The sequence below is a fragment of the Falco peregrinus genome, chromosome 2, assembly GCF_023634155.1.
Source record: "Falco peregrinus isolate bFalPer1 chromosome 2, bFalPer1.pri, whole genome shotgun sequence".
NCBI classification, from domain to species: domain Eukaryota; kingdom Metazoa; phylum Chordata; class Aves; order Falconiformes; family Falconidae; genus Falco; species Falco peregrinus.
The window spans coordinates 18,730,820-18,757,190 of record NC_073722.1 but is presented as its reverse complement, the minus strand read 5'-3'; the positions used below and the strand labels follow the sequence as shown (position 1 = coordinate 18,757,190).

The following is a 26,371-nucleotide window of genomic DNA, read 5'->3' as shown; positions in this document are numbered from 1 at the left end:
CAGCGATTTGGACCCTGTTCATGGAGTGACTGGGCAGACCTGGACTTTTCAGCCTGGAAAAGTGGCAAGTGAGAATGCTGCGCAAGACATGGAGGAAGCTCAGAATGTGCTGGAGAGAGCATGTAGCAGCAAAGTGAGCGTCGCTCCCCGCAAGAGCAGGGGGACATCGGATGGAAGCTGGTATGAGAAGCAGCGGACGGTGGTTCTCTGAGGAGCTGTGTGGATCTGCGCAAGTCCTTTTCGAAGACCGTCGTGGATGGGCTGCAGGGGAGACTGGACAAGTACTGGAAGGAGAGACCTGCGGGCCACTGAAGAGCCCAGCAGCGCCGGGGCAGAAGCTCCCCTGCGCTGAGACCACCAGCCGGCAGCCTGCCGGTGGAGGCGTGCGCAGCCCCTGCCCGCCCGGGCGTACGGCCGCGGCCGGCGGCAAGGCGCAGGGCCGGCGGGGCAGGGGCAGCGGCCCCCGGCCACACGCGGGGGCGGTTCCGGTTTGGACAGCGGTGCTGCGACGCCTCCGCGCTGGTGTGCCCCCGCGGCGGCTGGGCCGAGCCGTGCCGGGAGCCCGCCCTGCGCCTCCCCCGCCGCCCCCCGCCCTTCCCGCGGCCCGGGGGAGGTGGCGGGGCGGGCCGGGGCGGGCCGGGGGAGCGGCGCCTCCCGGCGCTCCGCCCGCCGCCCGCCGAGTCCCACCGAGGGAAGCGGCGGTGCGGGAGCGGAGCCGTCCCGAGCCACGCCGTGCCCCGGACGATGCGTGTCTGCGGGTGGTGAAGCAGCGGCTGGGGCCGGGGACGCCTGCGCCCACTTCCAGGTACGGTCCGGGGAGGCTGCGGTACTCGGATGTGCGTCCGTCCGACCGTCCGTCCGTCCGTCTGCTTGGTGGCCCCGGCAGGATGGTCTCTGCCCTCCTGGTGTTTATCTCCTTACTAGCTACCCAGTTCTGTGCAGGCAGAGCTGCTCGTTTCAGGGGGATCAGAATGCCGGGCAGAGAGAGAGACTTCAGCCCAGCAGAAAAGGTGCTTGGCAGTGCAGGTCCCTCTCCCTGTCCCCTTCCACGTATTAAGATGGAACAGGGTCCTAAAACCGTGCGGTGTGATCTTGCTGTGGCTGTAATCCTGGGAGAAGCTTTCCCCATTTTTCCTTATGCCCGTGGGTTCAATTGATGGCAGCTTTTTTGGATGGGAGGAGGGAAGAAGCATTCATTTGCCAGATTGTGATTGTAGGACTGCGTAAAATGGGTGTGTGGGTGGGACAGGTGTGTGTGTGTGTGGTGTCACCCAAGTGTGTTTACGAGCTTCTCTTTCGCTGGGCATCTGCTGCGTGTGACTGTTGTAGAACTTCAGACGCCTGTGCTGAGTGAGATAGGAGCAGTACAGGGGCAGAAGGAGAGTAATGGCTGTTAAACGACCCAAGACCAATGTGTTGCTTGTCAGCTAAGTCAGCTAGGTTGTGCTTAGGCCAGACTGTAAACAAAGGCAGCCCTAATAACAAGCAGTGCCTCCCTGTCTGCTCTGTGTGTAAAGCTAAATACAGCACTGGGGGATGAGGAAAATTCTTTCAGCAGAGTTCCCCTGAATAGAGCAGAGGAGGGCTGACTTCTCAAAGGGGAAGAATGGCCTGAAAAATCAAGAGAGCCATGAACAAAGAGGTACTCTGTGCCTCAGTCAGCTATCCATCTAAACAAGGAGAGTTGAGGGGGTTGCTTTCAGTGAGATTGCAGCCGCAGCGTGCTGAGATAATGTGCCGTCTCTGGGAAATGGGGACTTGGGCAGGCAGGACTGGGTCTCTAGTCTGTCTCTTTATTTTGAAAGCCAAGAGCAGCATTGGAGGGATTGGTCCCTCGGGCTTATCTTGCAGCTTCCAAATGAGATGTCTTGGAGAGAAGCTGGTAATCAACAGAAAATCAGTGCTAAGTGTACTCAGGACAAGTAGCTAACTGGTGAGCTGTGCTGGAGAGACTTCGTAGGTAAGACCTAGCTCTGATTTTGGATTAGTGATAGGGATATCACTCCTTTAAACAGGCAGGACTGAAACAAGCCGCTGTAGGTTTTGTTAACTCTTTGTAAAAGAGGAAAGAAAGTACTGGTTTATGAAAGTGTTAAGCTCACAGCGGTGCCACACACTGAGTGAAATGGTTTTTTATATGGTACAATGAATCCTTTTTGGTTCATGTTCTTCATGCTTTCTTTCTGCTGAGGTTTTTGGGGACAGCACAGTATTTTGTGACCTGTGCTCCAGTTGTATGAGTTATCTAAACAGTCTTTGGGGAATGCAGTGATTCACCGTACCTGTTCATGGTCTGCAGGGTGAGCTGCTGTCACACCATGTCAGAAATGACAGGCACAGTTCAACACTGGAGCCCTATCAGTGAAGGAATGTGAAATGAAAAAGCTGAAAACATGGGAGTTTATTTTTGTAACTTGGAGTACTTAAAAAGTGATGTTTTCCTGGGGTGAAGATAAGAAGGAGCTGTGTGTGGATCATATTGACAGTTTGTGCTACATCACTGTAAGGGTCTGGTGTTATGATGACTCTAGAGCTGACGGAATTGTGTGGGTGGTATCTTTCTTGGCTACCTTTGACTACATGGCTACTTGGGCATTGGTGTTACCCTTGAAAAAGTGCTGCAAAGCTCCGTGGTTAAAACTTAGTAGAACTGGTACTCTCAAGCACGTCTGAGATGGATCATATGTCAAAGGGTTAAGTGATGTTTGGGACCAAAGGTGCTGAACTCTTTTGATAACAGAGGTGCATTGTGGCTCTAAACTTTTCTGAATATCAAGCTCTAGGTGTCTTGTGAAGAGAGAGGTGATGTGAGAAGTATTGGGTGATTCACACCCCAGAGATTTCCTATCTAAATCAGAGGGTTTAGAAACTTTTCTTTCTGCACAAGGTGGCAGTCAGTCAGCTAGTACTGATTTTAATTGGAGTGTCATTGTGATGGGAGCTCAGTCCAATCAGGCTTGTGGTGCTCACTTGACTCTTGCACATCCTTGATGTGGGTGTGTCGTTCTTAGCAACTGTGTCCCTGCGCAGTTTGTAGAGTTCCTTCCATTAACTGTGATCCTTCTCGCCCATTTGGAGAGATTAGTGTCAAAGCTCCGGCGCTGAGCAGGTTAGCTGTCATAGGAGATTTAATTTAAAGCGCAGTCTTCAGAAGACAGCCCTTGACTTTTGGAGATAGAGATGATCCAAACCATTTATTTCCTTTTATCTTTATGCAGTGTTTCTAAATGAAAAGCTAATTTTGCCTTTGTCTCAACATGTCCTCATTTGAGTGCTGTTCTGCTGTTCGGTAGCTGGTTGGGCAGTAGGGGAAGAAGCTGTCAGTTGGGAGAGGATGCCTGTGGTTCACTGAAGGAGGCAGAATTTGTGATTGCTCGTACTTAACCATCTTTTCCCAAATGTTAGTAGATACACAGGTGTACTCTGTAAGCACTGACAAGTGCCCTTTGCTTGGCATGGGTTTGTGGGACTGGGATTGAGCCACATCATCTAATAAACACTTCATTAGAAAATAAGCTTGCAAACAAAAGTTCCAGAGTGTGTTTTGCAGCCGCAGTGAGGACAATACATAATTTACAATCAGGAGGCAAAGACTCTACCTCTAGCCAAAAGCTATGGCTAATTTCTCCTCTATTATAGCTGCTGTGAGTAGTAGTATTAAAAAAAACCTGTATCACTACAGTGACAAACGTGAATGGATGGTATTCAGTATGGCTGTATTTTTAATTAGAAAATGAGCAGGATCGTGGAAAGAATACAGCTCAGTCTTCCTACGCAGCTCTAGAATAGCAGTGCATGACTCAGATCCACGTATTATGGCTATTTTGGTTTTGGTTCATTAAAATGCGTCTTCTCCCCGGAGTAAAATGTTCCTCAGATCACCTGCCCCTCCCATGGGGTCAGATACTCTGCTTGCGTCTTGTCGCATCTGGAAATGGGCAGAAATACCAGGTTACATGCCAGTAGAGAGGTGAGCCTGGGAAGTTGTGACTCTGCATCAGCCAGCACAATGAGACATTTAGATTCATAAGCAATAGGACAGAGGATAAATATGCTTGAGTCAGATTGGGGAGGGGTATTTTCTGAGGTAATTGCTGTCGTTGATAGAGGGCCTGGTGCTTTTCCACGCTGACCTGACAGTACCTGCCCATCAGGGCTGGGAGTTGATCCTTGCTTAAACATCCTGCAGGGGTTCAGACGCTATTAGCCCGTGTTTACAATGGTCCTTTCACAACCCAAGCTGGTACACGTTTGCTCAACACCTTACCTACTGTGAGTTGACTTAACAGGCGTAATTGTTTCGAGGCGAGGAGACGTTGACCCATCGATTGCAGAGCCCAAGGCGCCACCTTCAGTCGAGCGTGGGAACTGCTGCCGGGTCTTAAAGCCTGACACAAACCATTAGATGCAGCGTGTGAGGGGAACAGATTTCTGCTATGGCCCTGGCTAGACTAGGGGAAAAAAACCTCTTTTCAGTCAGTTTAGCTAGACTTGTCTTCTCCTTGATTTCCCAAGGAGCCAGTCAATCTGATTGGAGCCAACTGTTTTACAGGTCCCTCATACCTCAGACCCAGCTCTAGTCTAGAAACCACTGGCTGATATTCAGCCCAGGTATAAATGGGTGTGAGACAAGTATAAGTGATCTGGATACAGAGCTGTATTTGCTTGCTTAACTGCCAAAGTGGGACCATCCCTTTTTATCTTCAGCCTAAACACTGGAAGGTGCCTTTTGTGGTTGTTGTGTAATTTTAACTGAAGCCTTTCAGTTACTAAATATCTCTGTAAACATCAGTAAAATTCTGTACTGTTCATTAAAACATAAGGTCTTAGCAAATGGAAAAATAGAGATTATGTGAACTGTTCGCCTTAAACCAGCATTTTTTCTGCATCATCTAGATGGAAAAAGAGGCATTTAGTGATGAGTATTTAGGTAGAATGAATTAAATTAAATTAGTACTGTTACTTAACACTATTACAGCTTGCTGTTGTGAATTATAAGTTGGCTGTCCATTATGATTATAAAAGGGAATGGTGTTCTCTTCTGAAGGTATTGTAGGTTTCACCAAAAGGCCAAGCATGGATGTCTGCAAAAAGCAACAGCTTTTGGATTCGGAAGGTGTCTTGCTTTGATGAGGTTGGAGAGGGAACCGTGTCAAGAGAGCTTCATGCTTAAGGCTAGTACTGTGCTTCTGGCATTAATACAGTGTGATACACCTTCTGCACCCCTTTTGAAAAAAGGTCTTGGAACTTAATGAAAGGAAATAACCCCACACTAATCCCTCTTTGTACTGTCAAGCAGAGGAATGCAGTAATGAGAAACTGAGTGACTTGACTAAAGCCACGTGAGGAGCTTGTGGCAGAGTCAGAAGCAGATCCAGGCTCCCAGGTCTAAGTACTGAAATGATTCTTTTTCTGTTGACTGTAGACAGATGTGTGAACAGTTCTTGATGAACCTGGTTATCACTGTGAACTAGTTCGGATCCACACTTAGCTACTGGCCGTGCAGATGCAGAAAGTTTATGTTTTGGCCTTGGGCACCTGAGGTGGATTAGGATTACAGAGGTTCGCATCCCTGTCACATAAAATGAATAATATTCCCCAGGGTTAGTGGGAGTCTAATACCACATTGAAATCAGTGATACTCTTTGATGATAGTGCAGGGGAAACTGCTTCCATCTCTATTAACATCATCAATTTTCTATTTCTTCTGTTTGAGGTACACAGGAGGCAAAAAGCATGCTGTGAGAATGATGGAGTGTCAGGATTCTGATTCAGTAGTGGGGTTGGCATAGCATGGATGACATCACAGGTCCCAGCTGTCCACCCCACCCCATACCCCGTTCCTGGACAGCTGAGCCACCATGAATCAGCTGCTGAATCACTCCATTTACAGCGTGATGTTTTGAAGTAAATCATCCCTGCTGCTTGCTTGCCTTAAAACTCCTGACTGAAAACTGCAGCAATTCATCAGCTGACTGATGAGCAGCCGCTCAGCTGTCCGCTCAGCAGTGCGGGAGGTTGGGATGGTAACCTCCTCAGGTCTGTAGAGCTCTGCACCTTGCTGGTGGATGGGAGCCCTGACGGAGCCAGTCTGCAGCTGGCTGAATAGAGAGGTGGGATTTTAATCTTTTATCACTGTAATATTTAAGAGCCCTCTGTTCCCAAGAGAACAAATGGCAAAACTACTCTGTACTTCACTGAGTGCAATTAGGGGAATGCTGTGTACTTCTAAAAACCCCCTCTGCTTCAGTAAGTTAAAAAGCATAAGGCTTTGATAGTGTGCTTGTGTTTTCTTTGCATTTGATATAGTTGTACTCTTATTTCAAAGCTCTCAATTTTGCCGTCAGCAGTTCCAGCCAGCTTCTTAACACTTTGTGCTGGCTAGCTCATAGGCTGTCTGCCTCTCCTGATGCTATTTGATTTTGAACAAAATTTAACACGTAGGACTGTGGAGATCATACTCAGCTTGTGCATTGGTGTGGGTTTAAACAAAGTGCTTGGAAGTCAGTCTATTTACAAATTTTCCTAAAGGGTGGAGGGAATTTGTTTCTTAATACGGTCCCAGTATTAGTTGTCTATCAAAATTTCTTTGCTTTCAGTTCAGCTGTCTGCCCATAAATTTTGGTAGAAAAAAAGCAGCTTACATGTGTTGTCTGTTTTTTCAGGTGGATGGTATTTCATTGCTGGCTTTGGCTCATCTGAGGCCTTTGTGCATCCTTTTCCATTTCATTCATTCTGTAAATCACTCAAGCTTTACAGGAGTCACTATGGAGCATGAACTGAACTTTTCTAGAATTTCTAGTGGCTTGTGACATATAATTACTGCTGTGCTAATCCATCATGTCACTTATAAAAGATACTTATCCTCTATGGCTCATGTTTTAAACTTCTCCTCTAAAACCAGGACAAAAACCCAAGATATGGGACTATCAAAAAGATTTATAAGGTTAAAAAACCCCACATTTATAGAACAGCCTTATTTTGAACGAAAAATTGAATTTAAATGTTAAAAGGACATCATCCAGATGAAGAAATATACCATAAATTAAAAGATAACTTAGAAGTGAACTGAATAAGAAGATTAATCAGTCAGTGATGGAGCACACTTCATATAGCATATTTTTTAATAATTGTGGCCTCCTCAGTTTTAACCTACAGATGGAAGTCTCAGCTGCATTGTGATCATGGTAAGGTACAAGTGTGTTGAGAAAGCTAGTATGTGTGGTGGTCTTTTCATATTCCATGTTTCAAGGTTGCTGCCTTTGTGTGTCCAGCAATACAGACAGATTGCTTTATATGTTTTGGTAGGAAAGCCGGAATACCTTGGCCCGGGTAATTTTCCTGCAGTTGGGATTTTTGCCTTGATGCAGTTTGCCTGCATGTACTTGCTTGGCACTGCAGCATTGCTGTGGCATGGCCACACTCAGCATCGTTAGACTCGCATTGTTATTCCTGCCCCACAGAAGAAGAGCATAGGGAAGAAGGGGAGTTGATTCTTGGGGCTTAAGCCAAGGGTACATGGATTGACAACACATCAGCATCAAGAGGGACTTGTTTGTTTTGTTCCCTTTTTCCACCCTTGCAGATTTTGAGAAATTCAAGGCATTCTTAAACTCCTGCACTTTTCCTAATGCTCCCAAGCATATGCACAAATGTACTTGTATCCATCACACTTTTGCAGTTCAGTATTCAAGGACTTTGAGTGATTCAGGATCCACTAGTAAGTGCCAAAGTCCTCATATGTGAGTGATCAGTCAGCAGTGCTGCATGTGACCTTCCCACATCATCAGCTGGATCTATTTTTAGAACTAAGAAAGAGTTCCTTTGCATGTTCAGGAGGAAAATGCCTTTCATTGAAATTCACTTTCAGGTTTGTTCTTTGCTTACTGGGGTTATTCTTTTTCCTTTGCAGTCTATTGTTGCCTGGGTAATTTTTTCAGAACTTTAAGAAATTGTTCATCCTCTGCTGTTTTAGTGAAAATGAAGTATCTCAAGGCTCAGTCAGGTTTGTTATGCGTTCCTGAGGTCTTTGCTTGCCCTGCCAGAGTCTGCAATTCACTGGTCTCTGCTGCGTGCTGATGTATTTCTGCTGTTATGTTGCTGTCCAGCAGTATCACCTATGGATAGTTTTAGTCTCTGTTACTCTGTGGTGGATTCCTTCTGAAGTGCTCTTAACGTTGCTCTGGATTTCAGTCAGGAAAAAGCCCATGTCACTCCTCTTTCCATCTCCTATGTGAGTATGAAATACCATTCTGTACTCGGCCTCTTACAGGCTACAGTTAATAAGTATTTCTAAGGAGGACAACTTATGGGAAGGAACTGTAAGTCAAAGTTGGTGCTGAAGTCACATGGCCGTAATTGCATGGCAAATTCTTCATGGAAGAATGGAAACAAGAAGACTTGAACTGGGATAGTTCTGTGATCTTTGTTTCTGCAAGTAAGGTGTACGCAACACCAGTGTGGGAGTTTTTCAGATTTCTTCTCAATAGCTTAAGCGGTAGAATTTCACTTTACTTTTCAGTGCAAAAAACAAATGCTTTGTGAGCGAAGTAAACAGGCACAGGTGTATGGAATGCGACCGGTGGCCTCTTGTGTGGTGTGCATTTGTTTTGGGTAGCCTAGGTCACTGTGTAAAATACTCCACAGTTTTCAGAAACACTTAAAGCTGGATGTTGCTGGCAAGCACCTAGTCCATCCTTTCTTTCAAGATGTTAAAACCGAAGCTTGTTCTGACTTGCTCAGACTTTCCGAAGTTGGTGCAAGCTGTTAAAGATTCTTAGTCCTTTCCCCAGCAGTCTTTTGTTTTGCCATACCTCAATTTTCTAACAGTGGCCTTAAGAGCCATGGGGGGTGGTAATCACCTGCTAAATGTGATTTGGGGTTTCTGACTGTATGGTGAAGCAGCTCTGAGGGGATGTAATTGCACACCTGAGGCTTGTATCTTCTATGAGAAGGTGTGCCTTGGGACTCAACAAATACAGTCACCGTTCCTCTGGTTTAGGGGTGTAGTATGGAAGATACCTGTACATAGCAGAGGAGCTGAAAGTGTTTGCCAGTGGCTTTAAAGACACCTTTTGTGGCTACTACTGAGCCCCTCAGTGGGTGTTCCTATAAAGGATATGACTATCCATATGGTTGCTTTTGTTTTATACACCTGACGTGCAGACTGAGCTCTTTAATGTAAATTAAAACAAACCAATGCAATTTTCCACTGTTGCTACTTGAAAACTTACCTTTTTTTTCCCTGTTGCTGAACGTAAAGGTTTGGACAAGCACTTGGCAGCCAGGAAGCTACATCTGATTCCTTTAGTTTTGCCAAACTGGAACTCAGCTCCTGCAAGGAAGTGGTGGGGTTTTGAGCACATTGTCTTTGGCTCTGGCGCTTTCTATTTACACTACTGTTATTTGGAAGGTTGAGACTTCTTTTTTGTCAGAGGCTAGTTAAAGTCAGAATTTGGACCTTAATGCCCAAGATGTCATGTTTTCCATAATGATACTAAATGCATAAAAAAATCTTTTCTTCCTCTTTCCACAATGCTGAGAGTTATCAACTTCTCTTTGTCACAGGAGAACATCACTGGTAGAGCCAGGAAATTATTGCATTGCTCTTTCCTTCAAATTGGTTCTTTAACCAAAAAAAAAAAAAAAAAAAAGCCACTCTTTTCCTTCTTTAAAAAAAAAAAAGAGAGAGAGAGGAGAGAGACGAGTTTTCTGTGTTAGTGATAGCCAAACATTTCCAGAGCCCAGTTAAAAAGTTCCATTTTAACTCTGAGGATGTTTTTCACTAGAATCGTATTTCCTGTCTTTTTTTCTGATTGCTGCTTGTCAGACATTGTGTTGCTGTGGTTCATCAATATTTTTACATCCCAAGTCACTTCTGCTCTATATGTCAAGGCTTTGTGGACCAGATTCTGCTCTGTGACCGAATTTCAGTTCCGCTCAGGTTATTCTGAAGGCAGGGTTTGGTGTTAACTAAGCATGCTGCATTGTGTCTCCACCTCCTTATAAAATACAGCAAAAGAGTCAAGGTCAAGGTAATAAAGGAGTCCTGCTGGAAAAGCACGTGTTGTATGAATCATCCTGTTGGCTATGCTATATTTATCTCTGTCACACTTTGATATCATCCCTTTTCATCGCATGGAGAATGTGTCCTGTGTCTTGTTCTCTTACAAGCGAAATCCTCAGTGTCTGAACAGGGAGCATACAGAAAATCTCTTAGCTGGTACAACTTGATGTCTCACTGATGCAGAATTGAACCACCTCTGTCAAGCAGCTTCCAGAAATAGCAAACAAGTGAGCCAATACGTACCTTTTGGGGCTAGACTCTGGGGAATTTTATTTTATTGTTATAAATCAGTATGTCTACTAATGACCTAATGATTTATTTTTGTTTCCTCTTGTTGAGGCACTGGGAGGCTCTGTGTGTCTCAAATTTAGTTTTGTCTGAAGAAAGATCCGTGTGGTCCTGGGAGTAACTGTTGTGCTCAGAGTTAGGGGACTGCAAGCTTCAAACAGGTCTCATTCCCTTTGGGAGTTAGTTATTAGAATTTAAGTATTGCCTGCTGACCTGAAAAGTCTTGTATTTTAATGGGCAGTAATATTTTAAACATTCCCACTATATATGTTGAAGAAAAATCATTCTGTGATTCACACCTGTTCCAGTTCTCACTGTGCTAGAAATTAGTGGAATGGTGGAAGTGGAGGTTTTTCCCCAAACACTGTATCACTGATGAAATGAGATACTGCCTGAGTCTGCTTTGGGTGATGAGGGTTATATGAAATCACAACTAATTGCGGGCTAGGCTGGCTAAAACCACTGCAGATTCCAGCCTCACCCTGAATTGGGGTGTTTTGGTTAGTGCAAGATCTGGGTTGAAACAACTACTGTCGCTGGGTTTTTTTCTAGTGCCAATATTGATGTCAACTTGTTTAGCTCATGCAAACTAGCCTTGCTCGCTTTCTCTGCAGGGTATTATCTGGGAGCCACAGGACTACAAATGTTTGGTGGTTGGCAGTGTTTACATGCTATCCACTACTGCTGCTTTGCTACAGTAGTTCAAAAGAGTCCTGAGTTTTGGTGCAAACAGAACATCTTTCAGCGCCAGTGAGCTGCAGAACATTTTGGATTTGTTCAGGTCTGCCATTTGTGAATAAAACATGGTAAACTTTACAGAGTGTGAAGACCTAGGAAATGCTGCAGAAGATTCCTGTCAGCTCCTGGAGTGTTTTGTTACTTAAACTTTGCTAGCCTTGCAAAGAGCCTGAAAAACCAAGAGTCTGTATCAGAATGCTTTATTGTTGCAGAGCATGATGGTGGTTGGGTTGCACCTCACCTGCCCAGTGGTTTGAACTCTCTCATACAAGAACCTTGTTTTGTTCAGTCCTGCACTTTGTGCTCTTATGCTGTGGCATGTGTATTTACTTAATTCTTCTCTTCCAGTTCATTGGGCTGGATAGAACTGAATGAAGGCAGGCTGAGAGAGTCAGGGCTGTTCAGCCTGGAGAAGAGAATGTTCCAGGGAGACCTTATAGCAGCCTGCCAGTACCTAAAGGGGGCCTACAAGAAAGCTGGAGAGGGACTTTTTACAAGGACTTGTAGTCACAGGACAAGGGGTAATGGCTTTAAACTGATAATGGCTTTAAACTAAAAGAGGGTAGATTTAGGTTAGATATTAGGAAGACATTCTTTACTGTGAGGGTGGTGAGACACTGGCACACGTTGTCCAGGGAAACTGTGGAGGATGCCCCATTCCTGGAAGAGTTCAAGGCCAGGCTGGATGGGGCTTTGAGCAGCCTGGTCTAGTGGAAGGTGCCCCTGCCCATGGCAGGGGGTTGGAACTAGATGATCTTTAAGGTCTCTTTACAACCCAGACCATTCTATGATGATTCTGTGAATCGCTGGCTGAACAGCTGCATAGAGTGACTAATGTAATTTTTCAGACATGGAGACTCCTCACTCTTTCCTATTTTGATGCAGATCTCTTTTGGTATCTCACAAAGTGGAATAAGCCCAGGTCATGTAGACCGGGAGGCTCTCTTCACTGTCCCTCTCTGTCTTTGCAACCATTTTTGGCTCTGTCTTACTGTTTGCTTACTGAATCCCTCCATTTTGTGCTGGTTTGAATGCCTCCATTGTCCGGACCTGCTGCCAGCAGCAGCAAGTCTGTGGTTCTCTGTGTGGTGCTTCAGGTCCCCAGGAATCTAGCTAATAACTTAATAGCTTCTCATCTCCAATGCACTCCCTCTGAAAAGTCCTTTGTTTTGAGTGGTGGAGCACACAGATGGCCGCACGCCATTTATCTCCAGGCTGTCACATCACTACTTGTTCTCAAAATGGGGTGCCTTCAAAGACTGGTGTTCACTGAGGTCTGTGGCTTTAAAGAGCCTTTTCCCAAATAGGATTTGATACAATGGAGAGAAAAGCAATGGCATCTGCACTTACAATGATGGCTCAGAGGCATTAATGCTTTTCTCAGGCACACGTACATGCTCTGTCAACACACGAGCATGGCAGCCTGTGGATATTGTCTTCTCAATTTGATCTCCCTTGCCTTCCAGTTGTCAGGAGGATGGGAAGCAATATGTGATACCTTTTTGCATTTGATCTGTCTGCTCCCCAAATGTGACTGGTGCATTAGCACTCACAGCCCAGTAACTGCTGTAGTAGAGTTAAAACCAGCACATGCTTGTTAAAATTGGGCACAAACTTAGCTTGCAGTCAAGGCTATAAAACCCAGGTTCCTTTAACTGACAAGAACTGCTACTCCTAGAAGGCGAGGGAGGCGGGGGGAGGAGAGTATAAGTCAACTCTCAAGTAATCAGAGAGATTTTATCTTTTGGTCTTTTCAGTACTCTGTCACCAAAAGAGCTCTTGGGTGGTCATATTCCCCTCACCACCCACCCACTACTCTGAACAGCTTGTAGCACTGACTGATCTTTTCCTTGGTAAGACATTGTTATTCCACAAGCACTGAGACACAGACTGATGAAGAATTGCTTGATTTTTCCTTAAGTATTAAAATCTGAAGCTGGAAAACACAGGGCTGGATTTTTCACATTCTCACAGAACTTGGAGAGAGGGTTTAACAGATCTCTGGCTCTGCTCACATCTTTGGTATCATTGGTAAACTTGGACAACATTGGTAAGCAACTATACACAGGCATATTTTTCCAGATTTCTGTGGAGCCACAGAGAGTAGGTGGAGACAGATGTGCTGAAGTGTCGGGCTTTAGCCTGGGTCACACTTGTCACAGTTTAATTGGAAAAACTCAGTGCTGATTTACTAGGGTGGAGTTGGGAAATTGGAGGTTTTGATTGCAGTTACATGGCTGTCACGTTGCATAAGGAGACTGTCCTCACACATAACCTCTTTAGGGCTTCACTTCAGTCTCTCTCCCTCTGCACTGATGGGGGCTGCATCAGCCCGTGACAGCTCTGGAGTGTAGGAATCATCTTACATTGCACCTTCTGGTAATCATCCTGAATCTCTTTTGTGTGTCTCCTCAGGAAAGGATGCCACAGACACCTCCCTTTGCAGCTATGTTTGACAGCAGTGGCTACAACAGGAATCTGTATCAGTCAAAAGAGGACAACTGTGGAGGGCTCTGTTACCACGACAACAACCTCCTGTCAGGGTCTCTGGAAGCTCTGATCCAGCACTTGGTACCCAACGTAGATTACTATCCTGACGTAAGTCTTTACACCCAGCTAACTATGTGGCTAGGCCTGATGCATCTCATAAAGGGGAACTTTCACATGTGCAGCAAAAGCAAAATGTGTCACATTAAATTGCTAAGGAGGGGGTTCAAGAATGATAGCATAAACATGTGCTTCATGTGAGTGCCACATGCAGTAACTGACCTAACCTAGGAAGTCTAATGCTTGATTACTCCTGTTGTAAAGTGTGCAACCCTGGTGACTCATTTATGAAGTAAGTACCTAGTGTGGCTTACTGTTTGATGGATTGTATGTACCATTGACCTTTAAAAATCTGTCAGGTAAGCTGAGGACAAAGGTAAGACCACCAGCATGACAGGATGAATGCATTTAGTTTAAAAACAAACAGGTTTTATGTATATTTCCCATTGCTTATCTGAGGTCCACATGTATCCTGTAATTAGCAATTGAAGCATTGAACTAGTATCACACTGTTCAGAATCAGCACAGACTGGACATGAGAACAGGACATTTGTTATCTGAGAATTTTTGGCCTATCTAGACGCATCCGTGCATTGAGACATTTCCTATAATTCTTAGAAAACACAAATAATACCAAAAGATTAGGGGGGGTAGTTGGAGATGACTGAGGGATGATGAAACTGCATCTCAGCTTATTGAAAGGCTCCTGCTGAAGACATAACTCCACTTATATTCAGCTTGTCATAGATTTATTTATGTTTCCAAGATGGGATCTTTTTTAACTTGGGTCAGAGTTGATAGCAGCACAGGACTGTGCTTAAGCTAGTGCTTACCGTTAATTCTTAATATAAAATTTAAACATGTAGCAATTTAGATACCAGTTGGTCAAACATGATGATTTATTCCAAGTCCCTAGAACCAGAACATTGTAGAATCTTGTGGGTGCTGTAGATTCTTAACTACTGGCAGTATGGGGAGTGGAGTGGATGTTCTGAATATCCATCTCACAATGAGTTCAAATCATGATATATGGAAAATTAAAGCAAAATCAGGAGCCTCTTGTAACCTCAGAATGAGTTACTAAAGATGGCATATGTGGTGAAATCAAGTCAGCTCAACAATCTGATCAACTGGCATCTATTTTGTTCTTTTTCTGAAGACTCTTCCTTTTCACCAGTAACGTGGTAGCAGACAAGATTTCTCGATTGGTATTCTAAGTAGCTTGGACTTGCAGCATTAATTTACTTCCATTGTTTGGCTATAAAGAGTTATGTAATCTGGTAATGGCTCTCGCAAAGGTTTACTGTAGAGCAAGAAAAGATGAGTTGAAGTTTTATTCTGAGTAAGCTTATAATAAGGCTGTGTGTAATAGGAGAGCTAAACCAGCCCAGCCCTGCCTTGCTTTGGTTAAATCTTGCATAACTTGGCTCAAACACGAATTTATAACACTGATTCTGGAGCAATGACAAGTGTTAAATTAAATGCTTACTGCTGTAGTAATAGCTCTTGGCACAGCCATGTGCAGAGTTTTCTTCTGCAGATAGTAAAGTATTAGGAACCAATCTGTTAGGAGCGCATTTTGAGAAAATATAAAACTGATGGTAATTTATCCCTTTCTGTGTCTTGTTTGCAGAGGACATACATCTTCACCTTCCTTCTCAGTTCACGCCTGTTCATGCATCCGTATGAACTCATGGCCAAGGTCTGCCATCTGTGCATTGAGCAGCAGAGACTAAGTGAGCCTGGCCTGGACAAGGTAAGACCCTCACTCTCGGGGAACTCCTCTTAGTGCCAGTCAAATATCTCTACCCTGCCCTCAGCAAAATAATCCTATTGAGGATACTCTTGAGTAGGAATAAACAGATTGAAAGTCTGATACAAGCAACTAGAATTTGACCCTTTGTTCACTGGCATTCATGGGAAATTTCTACAGTGCTTAGCCTGTCCTCTGTGAAGAGTGTTGCTGCTTCTGCAGTTTGTTTTACCAATACATGGGCCAGAAATAAAAGTGCTTGCTCTTAATGGCGTATCCTGCACTGGCCCTGCAGTGATTGCTTTTGTTTCAGAGTTCCCAGCATCTTGCCATAATAATGCCAAAACACTGTAAAGACTTAATGATTAATTAAGCACATCAATGGGAATTACACTGACCTGTCTCGTATGCTTAAACTACAGTCTTGCTATAGTCTGTGGAGTGGCTTAGATTGCTGGCCCCTTTGCATGGGAATGCATGCTTCTTTGTGTGCCATGTCTAGAGTTGAGAGGGGGTAGGATGTGGATATTTGGATAGAACCTCCACTCCAGTAGAAAATGGAATTAATTAAATTAAGATATTGGAATAATTGCACTGCTTTCTCACTGTAAGGTATAGTGCGTGCATAAGGCTTGGCAGAGCGGGAGCTTATCACTTTCATTGTTGATAGTTAGCCATAAGTTATGGAGATACTGATAAATGTCTTGCACTGAGACACTCCAGATAGTGAGGAGAATCATTCTAAATATTTCCACCTGCCTGGGGCCTAATTTCCAGGTCTGTTAAGCCAATGAGAGTCTCTTCATTGGCTTCAATGGGTATTGGCTCTGGCTTGTAATCCAGTGCTGAATTAAATTAAGCTTAAAAATATATTGACCTTCACAGCCTTATGCTCCACAGTATCCTTCAGAAGGGAATTCTGTTTCCTTTGTATTAGGTATGTGTTGTATTGCTGTTACATGTAACCTTCCTCCTTACCATTTTCAAATAGAACCGCATACGAAAAATTGCACCCAAAATCCTACAGTTGTTGACTGAATGGACAGAGACATTTCCTTATGATTTCCGAGATGAAAGAATGATGAGGAATTTAAAGGAGTTGGCACAAAGAATAGCTAGTGGTGATGAGGTAAGTTGTCAGTGCACAAAGCTATTGGATACAAAGGCATTCCTTTAATGTTTTGATATTGCAGGTTTGTTTTTAACAACATAGTAAGGCTCTGGATGGCTAAGCTAACTTATTATGAAGGTGCTGGTAGGCAAAAAGTTCTCTCTGGTACCTAGGCCTATGAAGAAACCACACAGCATAAGCACATCCTTTTCAAAGCATAAACAAGGTTCACTCCATCCCTAAACACCTAATATAATTGCATATTGTGCAGACAGATGCAACTTGGTGGATGTTAGTATTTTCCATTGTAGTGATTCTGCTTGGAAGAAGCTGGATAAGATGCTGGGAAACTTTGCATATCTGAGAAAACCCTACTAATGTTGATAATTTTTTTCATTTGTGTGACTAAGGTGTGTTGGAATTGGGCCTCTGACCTGTAGGTCAATGGAAGAGTTATAGCAGGTTTGGGTAAAAGTTTATGAAAGAAGATTGGACCAGGAAGAATTGTTTTGAGCTTAAAGCATCACATACAGACTCAGAGGAAGTCTGTCATATTTCTTCCTCTGGATAGAGCACACAAGGAAATCACTTGACCTTTTTCTAAATCCTGGTTCTCAGGTGGAAGTAAAGTTTCACAGAGGTATTATGAAATATTTTGATGCTTAACTGATGCCTGTCTTATGAGTACTGAAATAAACTCAGCCAAATGCCAACACTTATATTCACTTAGAGGAAAGGCAATTAGCAAGGTTTCAGTAAACAGATCATATGTAGCTGGCCTAATACTAAGATTACAAAAGGCACTGGAACAGCTGGCATTTGGAAGAACTGTAAATGCAAAGAGCAATTGCTAAATGGCATCGTGTTTCTGATGTTCCTCAGGGGCTGGCGTTCCTTATGTAAGCTTTTGAATAATGATATGGACGAGGCAGCAAATGGCATGTTAAGAAGCATGTAGGTAAGCTTTACCAGAAGGAGTTGCAAGCACTGCCAAAGGCCTGGAAAGATCTTGAGTGCCTGTAAACAATGCTGGAAGAGAACCAATCTAAACTAAATTGGGAAGCTGAAATACATTTTGATGATATAACAGAGGAGAGGGACAAAAGAAGATGGGACGAGAGAGTGAGATGCAGTGCGAAATGCAAATGAAAAAGATACCAAATTCGATGGGCAAGCTTAGAGTCGCTCCAAGATAGTTAGAGGGGACTTTGGAGTCTGGAGAGGCAGTGGGTTTACCTTCACTGTGGAGATGCCAGGAGGCACCTTGCCCTGTTGCTTTGTTCCTGGGTATTCTTAATAGGAAGACAGGGAACTGAAGTTCAGTTCAAGGAAAAGGAATAAGATTGAGGACTCACATCCACTTGAAAAAAAAAAACATTGGCACAAAAAGAGAGCGAACACTGTTTATCCTGGAGGAAGTTGAGTTGGTGGATGCAAGAGTGAAATGGCAACAGGGAAGAGTTGTCTACAATGAAGTTTCTGGCAATACAGACAGTTTAAACAGTGAAATCATCTATTGAAGGGAAAAGCAGATGTACAAACTGCTAGAAAATGAGCACTAGGAATCAATCCTACTCTGGCAGCAACTGTAGAAGTTTTCTAGCTCTAGCTTTGAGCTTTTTTTTTTTACTTTGAGATTTCGTTTAGAAAGGCAAAGGGAAAGCAAGCATTGCAGTAAATTGACTTGTGTTATTGTGAACTGCTTGTAACAGTAAAATGGCAACTTCCTTGACCTTGCTTTTCTATAGACCTTGCTTAGATTTGTGAGTCATTGCCTTGAAGGATACAAAAGAAGCAGTATTTCCTGTTCCTGTTCACTACAGTTCTTCTACTTGTAGCTTCTTATTCCACTTCCCAAATTATTGTGCTCCAGTACTATTAAAAGCTATCAGCAAGAGTCCATCTAAAATCATTCACTACACTAACATATTGCTCCATCAAAAAAATGTCTTTGGAAAAACCTTGGTGGGCTTATTTCCACACCCACCCACCCTTCTCCCTCATTTTAATTCTATTCCTTCCATGTTTTCCCTCTCTATATCCTGATAGGGCATCACACACATGAGATATTTCTCAGTTGTTCTGATGCCTTTTACCACTTAACTGACCTTTGTTTCAAGTTATATCTTTGGAAACATTCCCATTAGCCATTGCCTCTCATCTCCTGATTAGTTCCATATAAACATTTATCAATGGCTTTTTCTATGAAACACTTGATGAGTGTATGCAGTCAGACCAAAACCACGTGCTGTATCCTGATGCCCTTTGATGTGCAGCCCAGCGTTGCACTGACCTTTTTTTAAAAATTTTTTTTTATTATTTTTATTTTCCTCCACCATGATATCATATAGTGAGACTGACTGTGGGCTAATTCCTGATTTCTTGTTCTGGTTTGGAGGGTATCTGTGCCAGTTTGCCTTTTCTCTGGGGTTTTCCAGCTACAGAAGCAGATCGACCAGAATTAGGTGGTTCAACTTTTTATCTTCACCCATTTTCTCCCTGATCTTGCTGTCAGTTCTGGGTCGACATGAACCATAAATTCAGGCAAAGTTTATTTTTTTGCTTTGAACCTTAACCCACTGGCGTGATTTCCATCCCCACTATTACGTGAATTCCATCAGCAGCCAGAATTCATCCTGAAAACTTTAGATGTACCAGCTGGGCAACAAAACACTTTGTAAAGTTCTTTTACAAGGAATTTCAAAGAATTTGGAGGGAATGGGTCAGTAAGCAAGTCAGGGTGTGCGTCGCCCAACACCTGTTTATGGAAGGGCAGCACCTGAAGTAATACTTCTGTGCCTTCCTGAGGAAAATGTAGTTCCTTTTCTTTAAAAGCTTGAGATCCTCCTAGTCTCTCCCCACCCACCCTGGTGAAATATTATGCTCTGTGTATTTGTCTAGAAAATCAAAATACATGTAAACAGAAAATAATTCTTTACCAAGTAACAACAAATTCAGCCTTGGTTGAACACAACTGACTTCAAAAATTAGTCTGAGTCAAGATAGTGCTGTTGTATTTGAGTAAATTTGGAAATCCATATAAATGGCAGCTTTGGAGGGAATGACGAATTCATTAGAATACAGGCAACATTCCTGCCTTGGACTGATCCCACTATGCTGTGCTGCTGGTAGGTTTTGGATGCTCCTTTTTTCAGCCATTTGGGTTTGCTTTAATGGCTTTACGATGGTATCTAGAATTTGGAAGAGTAACCACGTTGGGGTCAGTTACACAGATCTGTCTACTTAAGACTTGAGTCCTGCTCCTACTTAAATTTGTCACTCCTTTTAACTTAAACTGCCGCGTGGAAAGAAAAGCAAGATAGTTTTATTATCTTCTCCTTTTTCTCAGATTTACTGGAAGTTTTAACTCTGACTTCAGTGAAATTGTTCTTGATTTACTCCAGAGGGAAGCAGGCCTTTTTTTCATCATTGAATGAGCATATAGTGGTTTTTCTGTGGTCTTAGTCAGGAGAAAATAGTGTATTTTCATTTCTTGTATTTTGTCCAGTGATTGGTGGTACTTTACTTTTCATGCACTACATAGCGCATGTCTTTTCTGCTGTTCCTTGAGCTAACTGGGTCACTACTGAATCTCTGAGACAGTCAGTGTTTAAATCCTCAGCTGGATTCCCTTTGTTCTGATGAAATCCCAATATTGGAAACTCACACAGTAGAGCATATCTTCAAGTTGACCACACATACATATATCAGCATCAAACTGGTTTGGTGTCATGCAGACTTTTAATACTGTCTTCTTACGTTTTGAAAATGTCTCCCAATTGTTTCATGTCATGACAGATGTATCGGAAGAACATACAGCAGCTCCTCCAGAACCTGATTCGGAAGCTCGCCACTGTTAGCCAGTATGAGGAAGTACTTGCAAAAGTTAATGCCACAACTACAGATCGCCTCACGGTTCTGAAGACCAAGCCCCAGTCCATCCAGAGGGACATCATCACAGTCTGCAATGATCCCTATGTGTTAGCTCAGCAGCTGACACACATAGAGCTTGTGAGTTGTTATACTTCGGACATGATTCCATCCTTCCCCTCTTTTTGAAATGCACAGGATATGACTTGGCTGCTTGTGTGCTTTATTTAGGAGAGACTCAACTATATTGGACCAGAAGAATTTGTCCAGGCATTTGTGCAAAAGGATCGTCTGGATAATGACAAGGTAATTGGAGCAGATCTGGAGCAGATCTGAAATGCAGCATTTACCATCCTGGAGCTCAGGTGCCCCATGAGCTGGAAGTGAGGTCCAGTAATAAATGAGGACCAGCAGAAACAAGCTTTATAGTGAAAATGCTTTAGTATTCCTCTTTAAAAATTTGCTGATACTTTCTCTTTCTGGAGGACAATTCCTGGAGCTCAGCCAACAAATTGATTTAAATAAAGCTAACGGAGAACTTAATCCTGTGAATGTTTTCTCCAGGCCACCTATGTGGTCTGCAGCTGGAAGAAGCTGAATTTAACTTTGGCTTTTACGTTACTCATTTTCAACATCCGTTCTTTCTTTTAGTAAACTGAACTCTTTGCAGCAAACTGGCAAGTGGGGCAATTTGCAGGTAGAGCACGCATCACAAAAAGGGGGCAGTGAGCTCTAGATTCATGTGAGATGAAGGGCAAAGACACAGTATTTTTAACTAACTTCTAGAGTTGTCATCTCCTTGAGTGCTGCTTTCAGGATGACTTATGTCGTCTTTACTCTGTAAATAAACTGTACTAAAGTCAGGCAGTTAAAACTTGAATTACTGTCCTTCCTAAAACTGACAAACAGAATAGAATGACTCAAGTTTACAATCTGATGTTCAGTCAGACAGTCTCTGAAAATTATTTTGTAGGTAGAGATCACTAAAACTGCTGCCTACCCCTTTTTAGACAACCCTGAGATGTGTGAGAGTCATTCCAAGACACTACTGAACAAACAACGCTGGTTAGGAAAGGGAGAATCCAATCAAAATGGTAGATCCGATCTCCCAGTTAGGATGCAGGATGTTAATTTGGCATCAACAACTGAACATAATGTGCCAAGTGAAATGATCTGGCCTCTATTTCCCATCTGCTCTTGCAGAGGTTGTAGTGTTGTCTCTGCTGTATCAGTGGGACAGGAGCAAGGACTGAAACAGTGCTCATATTCAAGGAAGCTTTAAGCAGATACTTAGCTTTGATTGTTTGCATAAGTTTATGTTAAGTCCTTAAAGCATCCCTGTAGGACTTACAGCAGGTGGGATTCCAGCATGCCTGCCTGAGTGCTTTACTGAGCCAACAGCTCAGGAAGAACTTACTCGTGCTCAATATTATCACTGCTACTTTCCTTTTAAGCTTTACATGACTTCAGGTAATTGAGTTATTCCTGGTTACTTGATAGTTTTTGGGGGTGGCAAGATGGAAAGCCAAAAGGTCTCTCTCAGGGAAAAGATTAAGATTACACTAAAATCTGCTATTCTTCTGTCTGCAGGGCTGCTACGGAAATCGAAAGAAGACCCGGAATCTGGAAGCCTATGTGGAATGGTTTAACAGGCTCAGTTACTTGGTTGCAACAGAAATCTGTATGGTGAGCTGGGGCTTTTTCTGCTAAAAGGTTTTATTTAATCTAGTTGTCTAAAACTGTGAAGCCTTTTCAGGTTTGTTGCCCCTTCAGTGCGCCCTTTGATTTTTCATTCTCTCAGCTCTGTACTTATTCACATGCAGATGAAGTCAGTGCAGAGCTGAAGAAGAAATAAGTTCCATATTTTCAGCATCATGCTTGTGCCTCAGCCTTGTTCATGTGACACAGTGGTGATGTTATGCTGGGTTAGCCCTTCTTGGCACAGAAGTGCATCTGCCTGTCCTTTCCTGTGAATGCCCCTTACGAATGGAGGTATCTTTTCTCTCCTCTGTGCTGCTGTTCTTCGTGCTCTTCTTGGCAGAGCCTCTTTACTTGTTGTCCTTGCTCCCTACCTGCCTGGTATCTGGGTTGTCTTTGCTGTCCTGAGGGCTTTTGAACACAATAGTGTGGCTTCCTGTACATGTAAAGCCTAGTATGCAGTTGTGGTACATGTGGAAAGGACTTTTAACCAGGGTGGTGTTTCTTTTGGGGGTGGGTCAGAGTGCTGTTCTTCCTGCCGAGCGTAACACTCTGATGGCATCTCTTGCAGCCTGTGAAGAAGAAGCACAGAGCAAGGGTGATAGAATATTTCACTGATGTGGCACGGGAATGTTTTAACATTGGCAACTTTAACTCCTTAATGGCTATCATTTGTAAGTATGTGTCCCGAGATGTTTTGTCCCTGTTTGAATCTGGATAAAGGAAGCACAGTGCTTTATACAAAAGTCTCCTGCTTAGCATGCTCAGCAGTGTGAAGTTAGGAGGAGAAGTGGTGGACAATTGTTCAGTGTTATTGTAGCGTCATGTGTGTAAGGAATGATTTACTGCTGTAGTGTAAATTACAGAAAAAGTTTTTATTGCAGCTGTTCAAAGTTCTGAATCCCCACTTCTTGAAACCAACTTTAGTGCTTGATTGGAACAAAAAATCTTCATGTAATATGGAAGATTGATGTCTACCGTTGTTTCTGTTGCAGCATGAGTGTCCTAGTGGTGTAAAAATTCCACATCAATTTTAGATCTGATAGGAAAATATTGGGAATATTTTTTTTAAATTTGAAATGTGAAAACTTCATAAATATGTGTAATTTACAATGAAATATGTAAGAGACAGTGTTGAGAAAACTCATTTGCACTTTTCTGTTGTATATTCATATTTTGTTAAAACCACGTTAAATAATGTCATATCATTTTTTAGAGCTTTCATTCTGTAAGAGATGTTGATTTTGTTTCCAAAGTTGTTTTTAACATTGGAATTTCAAGAAAATGATGAGTCTGATTTCTGAGTAGCTCTGTGGAAAATACTTGTTATTATTAATAGCTCCTTTGCTTTAGAAACACTTACTAGCCTTAGCTACTTGAAATATATATTTTTTTTAAATACTCCAACAATTTCTCTGTCTTTTATCAAGCGGGCATGAACATGAGTCCTGTGTCTCGGTTAAAGAAAACTTGGGCAAAAGTGAAGACAGCCAAATTTGATATTCTTGAGGTAAGTTTGGCCAATATTTGGACATGGGGCTATTAATAGCATTTTACTTTTCACTGCTCTAACATGCGAGTTTGGCTTCATTATGATATGTTTAATTTAGTATGTTTGTGCTCTTGATCGAAATTCTAGATGATGTAATAAAAATTGTTCAGCTGACTTGTGCTTTTTAGATTTGGAAGGAGGAAATTGAAGTAGTGTCAGGTTTTTTGAATTCCCAAACCCACCTCCTAAGAATTATTTTTTTAAAAAAATGTAGGTAACCTTTTGAAAGGGAGATGTATTTGAGAGGGATGGTGTGGATTGACCTAATGGAGTTCTGCCTTTTGAAAATCAAGTTGAGCTGTAAGGTGGCTGCCTTGCCCTTTCAGAGAAATTTGTCTTGAACTAATTGATTGCCACTTACCTTCAGGTAGCAGAGACCTTTGTCAAAGATCATGTAGGTGCAGCAGTGTATGAGTTTGTGATTTACCCAACAGATTATTTACCAACAAGTTATTATCCTGCTGTAAATGGAAATTGGTTAATTCAGCTTCTTTATTAGTAAGATAAAGAAAATGTAATGTTTTGTATTTGACGCAAGCATGAAATGTTTATTAATATCATCAGGACAGTTGACTTGTGTTATGACAACAGATGAAAACTGGATGGCTGTAGCCGCCTCACACTTCCTTCACCTACCCTTGGGTGGGAAATAGCTTTCCTTGTGTTAAGAGTGCCTGCACAGCTCAGGAAGTTGCTCTTAAAATTACAGCCCTATTTCATTTGACCTTATCGTGCAGGCTGGACTTTGCTGGTTAAGGATGTGCTTTGTGAGCCGTGCAGTGATCCTAGTCCTTGAGGTGCAGCAGTCAGTCTTGGAGCAATGAGGTGGGGGCATTAACAGCTTTAGGTGTCTGATCTTACTTTGCCATTGCAAATGAATCGGCTCTGAGAAACCTGCATACTAGGAAGAGCCAAGACCACTGTTACCTTAGCTTCATGATTTTGGTTTTTGAATTAAAGCTGAGCTACCTCCTTTGCAGAGAGAGAAAGGAGGTCCATGAAGCCTGCCATTGCTTTCCTGCCCCTTCACTTGTATTGGATCCTTTGCTGTGCTGAGTGAACGTTTTTTAAAACAAAGTTCTCTTCTGATTGAACGAACAGATAAAGGGATACTGCAGTCCTCTAAAAGGCTGTATTTGTGGTGCTGTTCAGCAGACCTCTTGCGTTTTAAAATAGTTGCTGAAGTGAAAAAGAATTGTGTGCGGTGATGACACTAGCTCATTATTTACATTTTTTCATGCCTCGTAGCATCAGATGGACCCTTCTAGCAATTTTTATAATTACCGAACTGCTCTGCGTGGAGCCGCTCAAAGGTCCTTGACAGCTCATAGCAACAGAGAGAAGGTACGTTTACAAATGACTTGGCAGCAGGCAAAAATGAAGTGTGCTTCTTAAGTTGCATGGTAAGCTTTTGTCTTGGGATTCTGAATCTCATCAACTCTACCCCTGGTGGGCTTTCAAAAAGAATAAAAAGCTTCAAAACTTAATCCCTTTTTACTAGGAATGTCTAAATACTACCTGTAAGCTACAGAGAAAGTAAATGGAATATTTGAGGAAACCAGGTGGCTCAATGGAAATTACCATCTTAGGTCTGCCAGTTCAGCTTGGAGCTGACTGAAAGCTGCAAAACATTAGGTGATTGCTTTGATTAATTAAATAAAATAAGTACATTGCCTCAGCTCATTTCTTTTTTGACAAAGAGCTTTATCTGATAAACCAGTAATACAGATAGAAAGGCTAAGGACTGAAATGAGGTTGCTACTAATTTGTCCTTCTAGCTGCTACTTGTGCTCAGTTTTAAGTGGTTTGTGGTTGAGGGTGGAAAAGCTTTAAAATTTACTCAGAAAAGGTATTCTAAAACTCAAACCTAGACAGAGCTTCTGTCTAAATTCTGTTGATTCCCCTTCCTGTGTACAGTTTTAGATAAGCTTTAAATATACTATGCATTTTTTTAGTGGAAATAGTGAGATGAATCAGGTGTTTGTGTACATTAAAATCCCCCTTCCAGTTTCAAGACTGGCTGTGAGCTATGCCTTAGTAGAGGTGACATCTTTCTTTACTCTTTAAAATAAATAAGCCTTTGAGAAATAAACTGGATTTGGTCGCACATTAATGTAGAATCTCAGTTGTAATTCTTGTGGAAAGAAGCCAAATAGCTTCCTAGCTATTTGTAGTGTTCCTGCTTAGAAGCAGTTGCTCATCAACTGCTTTTAATATTAGAATTTCATACTATGTTTAATAAACCTGATCTTTGTGCTCATAGAATAAACTACCAGGAATGATGAAGCAGATCCATGTGCAGTCTACTGGTCTATATTGTTTTTATATACATGTAAATAAAAATGAGGATTATTTTTCTGAGTCCTAAGGATCTGTTTATGTACCATTCAAAGCACCAGAAGCTTAAATGTAAGATGCTTGCTTCTTCTCAGAGAAAAGTGAGTTTTAAGATTTGAGAGAAAGAACTTACAGATATTGAAATGGTGCAGTAAAGTCTTCCATGGAAACAGCGATAAGTGATATTTGTTTTAGCCCCAGCTGCAACAAGGATGTGCAGCTGTGAAAATTTTTATAGGATGCAGATTAAAATACAGACATTTTAAGAATGTGAGAATGCTCCAACATTCTCCAAAGAAAAATACTTTGATTTGTTCAGTTGGCAGGAAATTCTTCATTTTGAGCCAGTGAGTGCCAAGGTTCAATTTCTTGCATGAGTTTGGGGAATAGTAGTTTGAAAGCCATTTGTGC

At 42.6% G+C, this 26,371-nt stretch overlaps 1 protein-coding gene across 1 annotated transcript in view; it reads left to right on the top strand.

The window, feature by feature from the left end:
* The first annotated feature begins 629 nt into the window (after positions 1–629).
* Positions 630–26,371, top strand: part of RASGEF1B (RasGEF domain family member 1B) — a 30,393-nt gene continuing 4,651 nt past the window's right edge. Inside the window, exons 1-10 of the mRNA XM_005243144.4 lie at positions 630–805; positions 13,508–13,690; positions 15,273–15,395; positions 16,384–16,521; positions 20,302–20,514; positions 20,605–20,679; positions 21,964–22,059; positions 22,643–22,745; positions 23,502–23,581; positions 24,872–24,967. Coding sequence (XP_005243201.2) covers positions 13,514–13,690; positions 15,273–15,395; positions 16,384–16,521; positions 20,302–20,514; positions 20,605–20,679; positions 21,964–22,059; positions 22,643–22,745; positions 23,502–23,581; positions 24,872–24,967 — 1,101 coding nt within the window. The 5' untranslated portion in view covers positions 630–805; positions 13,508–13,513. The remainder of the gene's footprint in view (positions 806–13,507; positions 13,691–15,272; positions 15,396–16,383; positions 16,522–20,301; positions 20,515–20,604; positions 20,680–21,963; positions 22,060–22,642; positions 22,746–23,501; positions 23,582–24,871; positions 24,968–26,371) is intronic.